At 48.9% G+C, this 15,684-nt stretch overlaps 1 protein-coding gene across 3 annotated transcripts in view; it reads right to left on the reverse strand.

Annotated features, from left to right (window-relative positions):
* The window catches only part of Lrp4 (LDL receptor related protein 4), a 64,169-nt gene that overhangs the window by 30,422 nt on the left and 18,063 nt on the right, over positions 1-15,684 (reverse strand). Inside the window, exons 2-18 of one of the 3 annotated variants that reach the window (XR_007589015.1) lie at positions 13,829-13,975; positions 12,044-12,160; positions 11,656-11,769; positions 11,390-11,506; positions 10,788-10,916; positions 10,502-10,621; positions 10,088-10,213; positions 8,989-9,114; positions 8,663-8,797; positions 8,139-8,264; positions 7,657-7,887; positions 6,405-6,561; positions 5,044-5,261; positions 4,709-4,885; positions 4,172-4,294; positions 751-928; positions 570-651 (exon numbers count right to left, since the gene is read on the reverse strand). Coding sequence is in view for 2 of the 3 variants with exons in the window: in XM_050124241.1 (XP_049980198.1) it covers positions 570-651; positions 751-959; positions 4,172-4,294; positions 4,709-4,885; positions 5,044-5,261; positions 6,405-6,561; positions 7,657-7,887; positions 8,139-8,264; positions 8,663-8,797; positions 8,989-9,114; positions 10,088-10,213; positions 10,502-10,621; positions 10,788-10,916; positions 11,390-11,506; positions 11,656-11,769; positions 12,044-12,160; positions 13,829-13,975 (2,454 nt within the window). In the remaining variant the exon portion in view is untranslated. Of the gene's footprint in view, positions 1-333; positions 652-750; positions 960-4,171; positions 4,295-4,708; positions 4,886-5,043; positions 5,262-6,404; positions 6,562-7,656; positions 7,888-8,138; positions 8,265-8,662; positions 8,798-8,988; positions 9,115-10,087; positions 10,214-10,501; positions 10,622-10,787; positions 10,917-11,389; positions 11,507-11,655; positions 11,770-12,043; positions 12,161-13,828; positions 13,976-15,684 lie in introns of those variants that run through there. The other 2 variants (XM_050124241.1, XM_050124242.1) reach the window with 2 other exon arrangements.

A 15,684-nucleotide genomic window follows, 5' to 3' on the forward strand; every position in this document is an offset into this window, starting at 1 on the left:
TTCCAGGACAGACTCCAAAGCTACAGAGAAACCCTGTCTCGGAAAAAAAAATTCTTGCAATTAATTCCTCATGATTCTAAGTAAGTATGGGGTTCAGGATGTGAATTTCTCACCACTTTCTAGTGCATGGTGATGCTCTTGTTCCAGAAACTACATTTTTTAAATTTTTATGTGATTTTAATATATTAAGTTACATGATAGTAATAACCAGTAGGTCTGAGGAAATACATAGTATATTTTAATATCTCCTTTTATACAAATGAAGTCAAGCAGACAATTATCAAACAAGCTGTCAGTGGCAGCAAACTTTTTTTTAATTTAATTTTATTTTTTTTCAGAAACTACATTTTGGGAAGCACTGGTTTAAAGGTATTTGTTTTGTTTCCAAGTCCCTGCCCCCACCAAGATTCATAGAAAACTGCCTAAAGTTTTATTCAGACATCAATGGAAAAACCCCAGGTCATTAGTTCATTACCCAAAATTCTTCATAGCTCAGAAGCTGCAATTTGGATAATAAGTATTAAAGCCTCAGAAGACTCAGGTAGCCAGGCCACGGCTCCTAGATGTACCTGCATCTGTCCAGTAGAGCTTGTTGGTGACCCAATCAATTGCCAGGCCAGCAGGGCTCTCCAAACTGGTATCCACTACCACCTGGACAGGAAGGAAAGCTGTGTCACCCACGGCACCCCTCGTCCAGCTCTGGAACCCAAACTTCCCCTCCCGAAGGGCTGGAGCCACACTGGGCCCTACCTCCTGTCCTGTTCCATCCCACTTGGCCCTGCTGATGGTATCAGTGCTGACATCTGTCCAGTATACGTGGTCATCCTGGGAGTCCCAGTCAAGGGCCACAGCACTGCGCACGTCAGCCAGTGGGATGACATCGTCGGACAGGTCCTCTGTGTCGAAGCTGATCCGACGGATGTCCATCCTTCGGGCAAAAAGCAGGAACTTGTCAAGACCTGATCAAAGGCCGAGAGGGGTCTCCTTTTAATGTTCTAAGTCCAGTAACAGTGACAGACACAGATGCTCACCTGTGTGACCCCTGGTTCAATCACATCTCCTGGGACCTGCTGCCCTTCACCCCCACTCTTCACACTGCAGGTTGCCCATCAGCATAGAGCTAGACTTTAAAGTCCAGTGTGAAATGGACTGTACCCCGCTGCGGGAGGATCTATCAGCTTTATTTGAATCATTCTCTCTTCTTACTTCTCTTGCCCATTTCTCGTGCTGCGGCTGGGACACTGCCCACTGCCAGCCGACTTCTGAGATGTTTACTCTATTTCAAGTCTTCTGCCTTTTTGTTTCCTCGATACAAGCCTAGGCTTTTCTCAAACTCTCAGTCCTGACTCGGCCTCCTAAGTGCTGGAATTACAGACATGCTACCTGGCTAGAGTTTCTGCTTTTATTGTGTTGTCTAGAATTATCCTCCCATTTCTGTTTTCTTCACAGTTGTAGCCAACGACAACTGGTCACTAAGTTCTTTCCTTGTCAGGCACTGGACTTTGTGCTTAGAAAAGCTGAATGCCTGGTATAGACACGGTGCAATTTTACTCAGCCATGAAGAAAAATAAAATTATGAACCTTGCAGTAAAAAGGATAGACTTGAAAAGTATTATATTATTAAGTGAAATGACCCACCCAGACTCAAAATGTTAAAACAAACAAACAAAATAAGTTCTCTCTCGTATGTGGATCCTGTCATGTTTATATGCCTGTAGAAGAGGTTATGAAATTAGATAGGAAAAACACTGTTGAGGAAAGGAGGGGACCAAAATGGCATGTGCCGTAGAGCAGAAAGGAGGCCAAGGGAAGAAAAGGGTGTGGGGGTGTGCAGGAGAGTGCGGGAGAAGAGGGGAGGAGAAAACAGTTCTGCTAAATCTCATAATAAAGCCTAGTTCTTCATGATGCCTCATACCAGTGCTTTGTGAGACACAATCTTGCTCCTGTTCTCAGATGAGTGACTGAGGCCAGCAGAACCAGGGAGCATGCCCGGAACTAGGACTCAGTTCTGAACAAGTCTGGTCACAGAGGGGGCTTTGGCCACTGCTCGACACAGCAGCTTTTCCATCCTCTGGCTTGTCTAAATACTTTCCCAGTATAGCTGGCCTTTGGTGTGTGCAGGGAGCCCTGCAGTACTCAGTTCACAGAAGCTTCAGGCCCTTGTGTACCTGTGCACATCCTATATAATCTAAATAACCTCTGGATTACTTGTAATCTAATATCTGTTTGTTTGATACTAGGGGTTCAATATGCAATATAACTCCCATTTAGTTGTATTCCATATCCTTCCTTTTTAGAAATATGTGTGTAGGCCTTTTTTTTTTTTCATTTAATTTTTATTTTATATGTAGGAAGTGTTTTCCTGAATGTCCATATGTGGACCATGTGTGTGCCTAGTGCCCTGAGAGGCCAGAAAACATCAGATGCCCTGGATGTTACAGGCAGTTGTGAGCCGCTGTGTGGGACTGGGAACTAAACCTGGGTCCTCTGAAATTAAGTGCTCTTAACTGCTGAGCCACCTCTCCAGCTCATACAATGTATTCTTTAGAGAATAATGACCAAAACAGTTGATACAGGGCTGACAATCTGAGTTCCATCTCAGGGCCCCACAGAGTAGAAGAGACCTAACTCACAAGTTGTCTTCTGACCTCATGCACACCCCAGAATACAGACACAAACACAAATAAGGGGAAAATGTAAATGGCGACACATCTTCAGTACAGAGTTTTAGAATTTCTGTCCACAGTTGGCTAAATCCAGACAAGAAACCCACAGATGAAAACCTGACTACATATTTCTCTACTCAGAACGGCACTTTCTTCCTGGCTTTACCAAACCCTCGTGTAAGCTTTGGTAAATCTTCTGAAGGAAGTGCCTGGAAGCATATTGCATCTCACTAAAATAACAGGAGCAACTGGGCATAAAAAAAACTATATGGGAAAGCAGGCAGTGGTGGTGCACACCTTTAATCTCAGCACTCAGGAGACAGAGGCAGGAGGGTCTCTGTGAGTTTGAGGCCAGCCTGGTACTACAGAGTGAGTTCCAGGACAGCCAGGGCTACAGAGAAACCCTGTCTCAAAAAAGAAAAAGAAAAAAAAGGAAAGAAAGAAAGAAATGAAACAAATAAAAAGAGTGTACAGGAAAAACACAACGTATGAAACTAATTTTCAAGTACGTATTTGAATGAAACCTCTGAATGTTTTCCCTAATCACTCTCTGGAAAAGGCTCTGAGAATCTGATTGTGTGTGTGTGATTGTGTATGGATATGTATAAATACATGTAAACATGTATACATGCGGAAGTTGGGCGTCTCCTTCTATAGCTCTTTACCTCATCTTATTTATTTAATTAGAGGCAAGGTCTGTCATTGAACCCAAACCTTACAGATTGGCTAGGCTGGATGGCATGTGAGGACCAGGGATCTGACTAAATACCACTACACCTGGCTTTTACGTGGGTGCTAGGGATTTGAACTCAGGACCTCATGCGAGCATGGCGGGCACTTTACCAACTGAGTCATCTCCCCAGCTCCAACAAGTTGATTTTAATAGATTTAAGAGAGCCAATGTATTATACAGTAATAATGATACAAAAGAAATTGTCCCTGGCCCCTTGCTGGTTATACCATATGCCCAATCAAATTCTCGCTCTACTAGCCTTAGAAAAAGTCACCTGTGTGCTGAGATTTCTAAGGCTGACTTTGCAAGTAATTTTCTTGCAGGAACTCAAAGGAACCCAAAGTAGAGATTCTGGGAAAAACCAGGGAATTCTATCATCTTCCACTTGTTGGTCACAGAACATCATTCAGGATCCCAGTCACATTTCCCTCTCCTAATGGCACAAAGTCTTCTGTGGGTCAGACTAACGGTGCAGAGGCTGGAAACCCATGCCCTGCTTTCTAGAAGAACTGGACCTTCTTTCTGCCTAGACAGGAGGCATCCTGCCTGATGACATGAAAGATAAGCCCAGTTGCAGGTGTTCATACACTAAATGGGGTCACTTCAGATGCTACTGCCTGGTTCTTGATCCTCCCCAGCCTCTACAGTCTGTCATGGGCTCCTCGAGGAGTCTGACTCTCTCCTGGACCAGCAATCCCTCCAGCTCCCCTCGCTGTTGCTCTAATGGGCCTGAAAGGTACCTCACTGAGGCTGGTCTCCCAAGCCCACTTACTCTGGGCACAGGCATGGCTGTTGATCTTTCGGAAGCCAGTGGGGCAGGCGCAGGTGTAGTTCTGGCCGCTGGGTAGACACAGATGAGTGCAACCTCCATTGTTGTCCCCACAACGGTTTTTCCCTGCTCAAAGAACCCAGAGCAAGATGATCAGGAAGATTAAAAGTTTACAAAGTAGACCCCAGGTGGAGGGTTGAGCTCTATACAAAGAAGAACTCTGTCTTATTACTTGGCTGCAGATGCGAACACAGTTAGTACCTGACACATAGGAGATGCTCTATAAATGTTGGCTTTATAAGGAAAAAGGAAAGCCAAATGAGCCCTGATGGTGTTTCCCCCAAAATGTCCAGCAGAGGGAGCAACGAGCTCCCAGGACAATGCGAGCTCTGGCCTTCCCTGACCAGAATTAATATATCTATGACAAATATGAGGAAGATTCTCAAGAGGCACCAGCAGCCACATCACTAGTGACAAATCTAACTCGTTTGATGAGACCTCTTTTTTCTTTTTTAAAACTTTTTTTTTGTTTGTTTTTACCTGCAGGCTGGCGCTGGGGGTGCAAGGTATGAATGTCCATGGGGAAGTGCAGCTTGTTACGAATGATCTCTTGGTTCTTCCCAGTAAACTTGTTGGCACTATTGATGCTCTTGGTGTGCCAGTCTGTCCAATACAAGCTGTCTTCAAAAACCGTGATGGCAAAGGGATGTGGGAGGCCTGGAGATAGTCCAAAAAGACCTTAGTCCAGACATGGCCTGCCATGGCCCTTGAGCCCAAACCTGGCAGCTCCACAAATATCACCCTTTGCCAAGGCTCCTGGGGGCAGGACTGGGGAAGGAGCAGAGACATGAAAGCGGACAGATCAAAGACCTCACCCTGGCTAATGACAGCCTTGCGGTGACTGCCATCTAGATTGGCTCTCTCGATGACATGGTGCTTAGCATCCACCCAGTACATGCGGCGTCCAGCGTAGTCGATGGTGAGACCATTGGGCCAGAAGAGATGAGTGTCAGCAATGATGCGGCGTGCAGAGCCGTCCATGCCCGAGGCCTCAATTCGGGGGGTGTTGCCCCAATCTGTCCAGTAAATGGTTCTAGGAAGAAAGGAAGCGACCAGGTAGTAGAGGACAGAGGAGTAGTTCCTAGGCTGATAACAGACTTTTGCACACCGGATTTCACCAGTTTGCCTAATAGCATTTTACTTGTTTGTTTGTTTGCTTGTTCACCTCTTTTGAGACATGGTCTCCCTGTGTAGCTTTGGCTGTCCTGGCACTCACTACAGAGACCAAGTTGGCCTCAAACTCAGAGATCCACCTGCTTCAGTGAGTACTGGGATCAAAGGCATGTGCCACCATGCTCAGCTTCGAGAGGTGCTTTCCTTTGTTTGTTTATTTAAAATGATTTCTTCCCCATCTTTGAAGACTGAACTCGGGGGATTAAATCCAGAGCCTAATGCCAGGCAACTGTTCTGTATGACCAGATCTGCAGAATACTTTTTTTAAATATCTGGATAGTTTAAATGTCTTGAGACAGGGTATTTATTCATCAGATTTTTTTTTTGAGAAATGGAGCAGTAGACAAAACAGATGACAATTCTGTGCTTGTGAAGCTGCCAGCAGGGGCGACTGGAGGGAAGGCAGGCACGCTCCTCTTCCTCAGTAGTCTGCGGCCTCCTCTCCCACACACCTCTTTTCTCAAACAACTGACACAGAATCGCAGGATCTTACACATCACCCCTTCAGCAGATCCTGGAATGTACACAAGCCAGAGGCTAAAAATTTCCATTCTAAGAAGCTTCACTGCAGGAGACTTGTCTATTAATTTTTAAAATCATTTCAAATTAATGATATTAATTAGCTCAACTCTAACTGCCTTAAATTAATATAATTTTTAATTAGTTACACTCTACCTCACCTAATTTGTATATTTTATTCCTTTTATGTGTTTTATTATTTAATGTGGAGCATCTATAAAAGCAGCTATATTTGTTTGCTTAGATCAGAGTCTCATGTAGCCCAGGCTTATCTCCAACTACGTGTCGAGGAAGAACTTGAATTCCTGATCCTTCTGCTGTCACCTCCCAAATATATGTATTTATATAGCTTGTTTGTTTTTAATTTGCCAATTAAAACTGTGGGCATCTGGGACAGAGCACAGTTGTCAGCATCACTGAGGACGCCTGAGAACAATCCCTACAGGTTGTAAAAGGGACTTGGAAACTTGAGACACCTACTCACCCCTCCATGGGGTGCAGGGCAATGGCCCTGGGCTTCTCCAGGTTCTGCCACAGCAACACCTTCCGGTGGGCCCCATCCAGATTAGCTACCTCAATCCTCGATGTCCCCGAGTCAGTCCAGTAGAGCTTGTCGTGGACCCAGTCCACAGCCAGACCCCCTGGTGAGAAGAGCCAGTGGGAAAGTGTTAGGGATTCACCCTAGGCAGTTCTGTGTTCTGGAAACAAGAACAAACTCTTACAAGAAGACGCTTCTGGGGCCAGACCTTGTGGCAGCTGTCTTACAGGCATCAGAGCTCTGAGCTAGGTACTACCATTTCCAGGAGGTGGAAATGGAGAGAACGCAAGCAATTGACCAGGGTCATGCATTTCTTCCCTGTGTGGATGAGGATGACCTTGGTCTCCTGACCTCCCCCCTCCCCCCACACACCTCCTTTACTTCAGGAATGTATCATCTGAGCCTGGTTGGATAACAGATCCTGGGTACTTGGTCTCTCCTCCTTCTCTCACTCCCTCCTTCCCTTCCTTTTTTTGTGGCTGGTGCTGGGGATGTAAGTCAGTGCCTTTCACAAGTAGGTAAGTGTGCTCTACTACTGAGTTTTAACTCCAGCCCTGCACACCAACTTCTAAGTCGCTTAACCTGCTTGTAGAATAGTGTAAGCTCGTCAGATTAGCGGTTGCTTTTTGTTTGTTGAGATGGCAGAGGGGAGATCTCCTGTATCGCGGCCTGGCCTCAAACTGGACCTTGAACTTCTGATCTTTCTGTTTCTGCTCTTCAGTGTTAGGATCACAGGCATCGCCATGTCTGGTTTACACAGTGCTGGGAGGCAAACCCAGGGCTTTATGCATCCAAGCCAGGCAAGCACTGTGTGAAATGAGCAACCTCTTCAACACTACAGCTGCTCTCTCTTTTCTAAAGTATTTTATTTATTTTATGTATATGAGTGCTCTATCCACACATATGCCTTTCTTCCAGAAGAGGGTATTAGATCCCACTATGGACAGATGGTTGTGAGCAACCATGTGGCTGCTGGGAATTGAACTCAGGACCTCTGGAAGAGTGGTCAGTGCTCTTAACCACTGAGCCATCTCTTGAGCCTACAGTTGTTTTCTGTATCAGAGTTCCACTCAAGATTTCATTGGAAGAGACATTCTGCTTTGTGCAGTTTGTAAACACTGGTCTATCCCTTCCTTTCCACTGCCTTTTGCACATGGTTTCCCTGGCTCTCCACTCACGCAGAGCCGTGTTTTCCTACCTGGGCTCTCTAGCCCAGTAGACACAACCTCCTCCACATTGCTGCCATTAAGGTTGGCACGAAGTATGCGATCCAGGGTGACATCAGACCAGAAGACCAGCTCCCGCCGGTGATGAAAGTCAAGGGCAATGGCGTTCTCCAGGTTGTTGAGTAGCAGTGTGTATTCAGAGCGGTGCGGGAGCACCTGCCGGATGTCGATACGATTGGCAAACAGTAGCACAGGCTCTGGCCCTGGACACAGCATAGAAACAGAACCCCACTGGGCTTCAGAGCTACCAGATACCCATCAGCATGTACTCTTAGACCCTCGGCTAATAGCTGGGACTCTTTGCCCTCTAGGGTATATCCTGTTTGCTGTTCAACCCCTAGCCCAGTCACCTTCTGCTTGGGGCCCAGACTCCTTAGGAAACCCCTCAGCTCTAGAGCACCTCGCTTCTCTCTGTTTAGCCCTCAGCCCCCAGCCAAGCACCCACCATCCTTACCCAGAGCCTTGCAGCTGCGCCGATCAGGCCGTAGCTCATAACCCGCTTCACACCAGCACTGGAAAGCCCCTTCACTGTTGGTGCAGCCCTGGCTGCAGTATCCCTCCTCAGCACACTCATTCACATCTGCAAACACCGGCAGGGTCAGGAAGCCCGCCTCCGCCATCTTCCCACTCCAATTCACTCCTGCGCTAACTAGTTGTTTTCCTGGTCATATCTCCATATCCCCATCTACTGCCTCAGCCTTATGGGAAACTTGTGGCAAGTGGTTTAGGGCTTTGATGTCATGTAGGCCTGGGTTAACATCCTACCTCTGCTGTTTCCTAGCTGTGTTGCCTTGGGTAAGTTACTCACACTCAATGCCCTTCAGTTTCACCTATGTGCGAATGGGAGAAGTGATCCCCCTCCCCCCGGGTTAGTGCAGTGATGAAATGACATCACAGCAATCTGATATATCACACAGCTGCCTACATGTTGCTCCCACTCAGCATCCTGACTCTCGCCCAGGGCAGGCCTCCGCTCACCCTGGCATGTTCTCCCATCCTCTGTGAGCCGGTAGCCCGTGTGGCAGGTACACTGCACTGCCCCTCGCACCATCTGGCACTTCTGGGCACAGCCTCCATTGTTAACATTGCAGTTCTCCTCGCCCGTCCGGGGCCCTGTGCCAGCCAAGCCAGAATTGGGAATTGAGCCCAGAATCCACCCCCGTCCGGCCAACTTGGCATTCCACCTGGACCACGAAAAACAGCTCCCAAAACTGCAAGAGTCCCAAGGGAGGCCTCCCTTTGAAGCCTATGGGTGGGGTTCAGCCACAAACCATGGCCCAGGCCCACACACTAGAGACACTCACGACAGTTCTGCTGTGGGCTTTCGTCACTGTTGTCACCGCAGTCATTGAGCCCATTGCACAGCTTCCTCTGTCCAATACAACGCCCATTCCAACACAGGAACTGATCAGAGGCACACTGGGGGCTTCCTAGACAGAGGAGGGACGGAAGAGCCAGGTCACAGGAGGGTAGGACTTGAGTCCACAGGAACAGGAGGCTGTCATTTTCTAGGGTGAACTGGAGTCAGATGAGAGTCAAGGTGGGAGGGTCGGGGTCCAAGGCAGGAAACAGCTCAGACAAGGCTGGTTGAGTGTCCAAGTTTGCTTTATCCCCGTGATTCCACAGTGGATGAGTGACTGGGACGGAGTGAAAGAGTGTTCCTTTATACTCAGAACCACATTTAGCGGGTTGAGTGCATAGATACAGAGACTGCTGTTCCTTTCTGCAGAGGGAAAGCAGACACAAGGGCTGGAGAGCAGCACTTCCTCCCAAAGGCAGAGTGAAAGTGAGAATTTGAGCAGCTGCTAAGACTCACAGCCCTGACTTTGTGTTCAAGAACATGGACACAAGTCAACAATCTGCCTGGATTGTACGTGTGCATGTGTGTGTGTGTGATGTGTTGTATGTGTTTGTAGTGCATGCACGTGACTATATATGTGCATATATATGGTATGCATGCCCATATATATGCACGCAGAGGCCAGAGGATATATGATAACTCACCATCATTCATTCTCTGTCTTATGGTCTCCAGACAAGGTTTCCCAATGAATCAGCAGCTGGTCATATTGGCTAGGCTGGCTGGCTAGTGATTCTCTGGACTCTGACTTTCTCTGTCTCCCAGTGCTGGTGTTGTAGGCATTCACAGTCATGCCCAATTTCTTAACTTGGGTACTAGGGATATGAACTTGGGTCCCTATGCTTGCACAACAGGTGCTTCTGCTCCTGCACCTGGATTTGACCCTGCTCACTGGGAAGGGCAGGGGAAGCCCAGGCCATTGGAGAAGGAATGAAGCATCATTTCTGGCCAGCAGAGGCAGCAATAGCAATGTTCCCTCTTCTCCTCTGCCTGCCACTCCCAACATTAGGACAGGGGCCTGGGGCACCTCAGGGAGACTCCACCTGTGTTCTCACAGTTTTCTTCATCACTGTTGTCTGCACAGTCATCCTCCCCATCACAGCGCCAGGACAGACGGACACAGCGGCCAGACCGACAGCGAAACTGCTCTGCTGTGCACATGGAGGTGGCTGGAAAAGCAAAGGCCTAATGAAAGGCTAGCCCCACCGCAGCCCGCAACTCTGTGCTGCACCCAAAGCACACAGGCCACTCTTCTTGACAGTGATGTCACCTGCTGGAAAACTGCATGATGTGTCTATAATCTACAGACTGCAAGGGCCTGACAGCCCTTTGAAGGTATTGCCTCTGTTGGGTGTACAGTCTACACAGCTGTATAGCCGTTTAATATGTCTTCACGCTGTATGGGCCCAAACCCTTCTCCTTAGCTTCCCACTGCCTTTGATGCAACCCCAACTCACTGCAGTTGCGCTCATCAGACTGGTCATCACAGTCGGCATCCCCATCACAGCGCCAGCCTGCGTTGATGCAGAGGCCACTGTCACACATGAATTCCCCAGAGCGGCAAGGCTGGTGGGAAGCTGGAAACAAAGGTGAGCAGAGGGCCTCGTGGCAGAGCAGAAAGTCCAGTCCCCCTCCCAACACTCCAGTTCCTCCCCAGAGACCTACTCCCCTCAGCGCCTGCCCCAGCTGGCACCTGTGCCCTGGCGGGCAGCTGCCCCTCCTCCCACTGGCCAGAGCACTCACAGCAGTCAGCCTCGTCCGACCAGTCTCCGCAGTCATCGTCGCCGTCACAATGGTATATGTCCAGGATGCAGCGGCCATAGGCGCACTGGAACTCCTCCAGGTTGCAAGGAGGAGAGGGCACTGCTGAGGCTGGAAGGGAGAGCAGCCCTCAGGCCCTAATGGCTGGGGACAGGGGCCTGACTCTTCACAGGGACATTTGTGATGGTCCCACAGACTTCCACATGCTGGTAGACCAGAAAGTCAACCCTGCATAACTGCTGCTATGCTAGCTCGGGGCTTGTGTATCTTCCCAGGCTGGCCTCAAACAAAGAGAACCTCGAAACCTTGATCCTTCTGCCTCCACCTCCTGCCTGCTAGGATTATACACACGTGTACACCACTATGCCCATCCAGTTGTGCAGTGCTGAGGACAGGACCCAGGGCTCCGTGCATGCTAAGCAAGCACATATGTGAGTCACACCTCAACTCCCCAGCTTCAGTCCTGTAGAGCACAGACTTCCTGCCTGCCCACTGCACACAACCAGCCCAGTCAACCCTTATCCAGGAGACAGAGCTCTTAGTCATCCTTCCAGCCCAGCAACATCAGGTATAGGACCACTCACGGCAGCTCTCTTCATCTGAGCCATCTTTGCAGTCTGTGTCACCATCACAGTACCAATGCTCAGCAATGCAGCTCCCATCACTGCAGCGGAATTCCTTGTCTGAGCACTTGCGCATGTCTAGGGATGCAATGAGACAGGAGTTCCATAGAATCTTTTACCAGTCTTCTTCGGTGGCAAGGGGAGGTCCATAGCCCTCCTTCTTTCAGCTGCACAAATCCCTGGAGCTCCTCCCATGGCCACTCCCACTTTGGACTCCCACCACTCACCACACTGCTCATCACTGTTGTCCCCACAGTCATTGTCACCATCACAGTGCCACAGACTCCGGATGCAGTAGCCGTTCTGGCAGGGGAACTCGTCCTCCTCACACTCCCGGGGGGCTGTGGGCACAGATGAATCAGGATGCTGTGGACAGAAAGCACAGTGCCTGCAAGCCCCTCAATAAAGCCTTCTGGGGCAGTCAACAGTCCCAGTGCTACCCCCAGACTCCCAAAGAGGTGACCACATCTTGTGGGCTCAGCTGACCAAGACAGGAGGCAGAAGGACAGACAAGAGCTGAAGACCCAAGGACTCAGGGGCCAGGGACATATTTCTGACAGGAAATCCTTTCCCAACAGAGCCCATAGAGTTGGCCTGGCCCCGTCCAGCACTCACGACAGTCCTGCTCGTCAGAGTCATCTTCACAGTCATTGTCCCCGTCACACACCCAGGAGCGGCGGATGCACTTGCCATTGTCACAGTGGAAGTCCAGAGGGGAGCAGGTGGGCAGCACTGGGTTCAAGAGAACGCAAACGTGGGTCAGGTGGGCAGGTCAGACCAGGCTCCACTGTCTGCACTCCTGCCTCTGCCCCAAGAAACTGCAGCCTCTACTCTAAGACAGCGAAGAAGCAGAGAGGAAAAGCGAGGCTGTGGTTCTAACTTGGTTGGTGGAGTGTGGCCTAACATGCCTGAAGCCCTGGGTTTGATCACCAGTACTTCATGAAGCTTGGCGTGGAGGTGAACACATGTAGTTCCAACACTTGGGAGGTAGAGGCAGAGGATCAGAAGCTCAAGGTCACCCTCAGCTACATATCAACTGTGAGGTCAGCCTGAACTTCCCCCTCCTTTCGTCTTATTAAAGGGTGACTGACACTCTGGGTTCCACTTCTAGAAGTCATTAGTACCATGACGATCAAGTCGTCTGCCCTACCTGAGCAGCATTTGACCATACAAGGGGGTCATTGCAGTCAGCTCACAGAGGGCTTTTGAGATAAAGTGCTACATGAAAGGGAAGCTTTTATTATTATCACAATTAGCTGAGCTGGTTAGGGTTAATGAGGTCCAGGCTGTAGCTTCATTCCCATTAGACTAATTAGTGGCCATCAGACATAGATGCTATGGGCCAGACACGTACCCCTAAATCCAGACAACTGGCTTAATAGTGAGATTTATATATATCCAAAACAGTGTCTGTGACTTTGCAGGGGGGAAGGCGAACTGAAATAGAATGCAAGGCTTTTTCCCCAGTGTGGGGAGAGAGTTGAATCTAGAACCTCACACATGCAAGGCATGTGGCTCCACTACTGGTCCATAGCCTCTGCCAGTCCTTTATGTGTGTGGTACATACACGCTTATTAAGGCGGACAGATGCATGTGTGCCAACATCAGGGGGCCTCTTCAATAGCTCTCTACCTTATTTTTAAAGTTTATTATCATTGTGGGAAGAGGACTTAGGAGCCACAGTGCTCATGGAGAGATAGAGAATCATTTTCTAGAGCTGGTTTTTTTCTGTCCACCATATGAGTCTTGGGAACCAAACCAAGTCATCAGGCGTGGTGGCAGCACCCTACCTGCTAGGCAGTCTCACCATTGCCCCCAAATATAAGACTTCTTACAAAGCCTATCTGTTTAATATTTGTGACTATTTAGAATACTAAAATAAGAAACAAGAAAAAAACCTGCACCTATGTACACCACATAGAAATTTAAATGTATCCATGAAGCATACATACAGAACTCACAAATATAAGGAACGCTATTTAAAGACTGTCTGTGGTTTCAAGGGTATTTTCTTTTACACCTTTTTCAACTTTTCTTTTTTGTTTTTTTTTTTTTTTTTTTTTTTGTTTTTTTTTTTTTTTTTTTTTTTTTTTTTTTTTTTTGAGACAGGGTTTCTATGTATAGCCCTGGCACTCACTTTGTAGACCAGGCTGGCCTTAAATTCTGGCCTGCGTCTGCCTCCTGAGTACTAGGATTAAAAGCATGCACCACAATGCCTGGCCCTTTATCAATTTTTCAAAGTGTGTTTTGCTGGGATTAGAGGCATGAGTCATCCACTAGAAATGTGAGCAGTTAAGGTGTGCATGTGAAGGCCTCGGGTCTCTCTCCACACCTGTCAGCCCTGCAAGAGCCCAGCTCCCCATCTTCCACCACCTCTACCAGCCCTGGGAAGCTACTTACTACAGCCATCCTCATCGCTGTGATCCCCGCAGTCATTGTCTCCGTCACACTGCCACTGGGCAGGGATGCAGGTACACTCGCCGAGAGCACTCACCGCACATGTGAAGTGGCTTCGACCACAAGCACACTCCAGGCTGCTGGCGAGGCCTGGGCAGGGAGAGGAAGCAGAGGGCGTCAACTCCTGTCCTCCCTCATCCAGGGGCTTTGTCACTCAGAGTCACAGGGACAATGCAAGCAAGATGTGAGGACAATGTAATTGTGCTTTCCTTCCTCTGCCAGGGCAGACATGCTTCCAAAAACACCTTGAGACTTTGGGTTCATAGTCACATCTCTGAAGGCCAGGAGACAAAGCCACCATGGGGTGCTGTGCTTAGACGGGGGACAAGGACAGGAGGATCTACTAAGAGCTCTATGGGCTTTCTTCCAAAACCGTTTGAGAAACGGACACATCTGCCCCCATCTTGAACCCCAAGCACTGAGGGCAAGTGATAAGAATGACATCAGAACACTGGAGCCTCTTCATGGAGAGGTAAGAAGTTTGGGAGCTTTTGAGGAGGGTGACAAGCTCAAGCCACCTCAGGACAGAGTAGCTGGCCCAGTCAGTGCCTTCCAGGTCTGTGAGACAGACCACAGCCTGGAGGAAGGCTGTTGGATGCAGCAGCACCTCCCCCAACCTCCGCAGCATGCAGCTGGGCTTCGCTGCTGAGCATCAAACTATCTGCCTGGCCAAGTCCCATGACTGGCTGCTGTGCCCTCTCCCCAGAGTACCCAGCAGGATGCCCTGGGATGGCGTGTGAATGGCTCAGCTGGAACAAAGGGTTCTTCCAGGGTCACTCTCCCTCCCCAAGACTATTCATCTACCCCGCTGGGCTGCTGCAGCTGGAAGGAGGGCTGCCTTGTTGCTCATCCCTTTTCTAGTTCTTTCTGACCCTGCCATTAGCTGGGTCCTGCCTTCAGGCTGGCCTGGAACAGGGAAGGAGTCAGCTTTACATTGCCACTCTTGTCACCTTACTGGTCAGCTCTCCAAAGGAGTGAGGTTGGCAGAGCTTCCTAATGTGCAATGGATGGATGAACACACGGGTGGCCAATCAGCCTTTGACATGTATGAGCCTCTAGAGCTATAGGCAAAATGAATATTTCTGGAGTGAGGGACCGCACACTCCTACCAGGTTCTCAACGGAGGCCTGGCCTTCCCTTCACTGTCTACTGTAAGGAGCTAACTATCCCAGGAAAATCCTGCACAAGACAAGTAGAGTCCTTCCAGGAGGGCTACCAGCTTTGCATACCTCTTGGGCAGGCCTCACTAGAGCCCAACACCCCTTTCTACAAATGCAGACCAGAAGGTTCTTCCCCTGAGAAACTCAGAAGATCCAATTGCCCAGGGCTCTAACCTGCTCCTTTCCATTCCTAGAAAACAGAGGAGTTAAGGGCATTGCTCACCAAGACCTTAGGAATATTGGCTCAGCACAGTCTAAACACTCCTTTAGGGAACCCTGGCTAGATTCAGCAGCATGGAATATCCCATGCAAGGTTATCCCTGACACACAACTCCCCTTCGTGGAGAAGCTGCAGGGAGAAAATAAGGCTTAATTAGTAGGTTTCGATAGCAGTAGAGGAGTAGATTTGTCCTTCGGTAGACTAGTGGTCCTCCAGGTAGCTGGTGAAAAGAAGCCAGGGATGCAGTAAATATCCCAATAGTACACAGGATGCTCGCTGTCCCCATTAACTGGCCCACAAGTCAAGAGAGGTAGAGAGGGGCTGGAGAGATGGCTCAGAGGTTAAGAGCCTTGCCTGCTCTACCAAAGGTCCTGAGTTCAATTCCCAGCAACCACATGGTGGCTCACAACCATCTGTAA

The sequence above is a fragment of the Alexandromys fortis genome, unplaced genomic scaffold (genome assembly GCF_014885135.2).
Source record: "Alexandromys fortis isolate MF-2015 unplaced genomic scaffold, M_Fortis_MF-2015_v1.1 scaffold_222, whole genome shotgun sequence".
NCBI classification, from domain to species: Eukaryota; Metazoa; Chordata; class Mammalia; order Rodentia; family Cricetidae; genus Alexandromys; species Alexandromys fortis.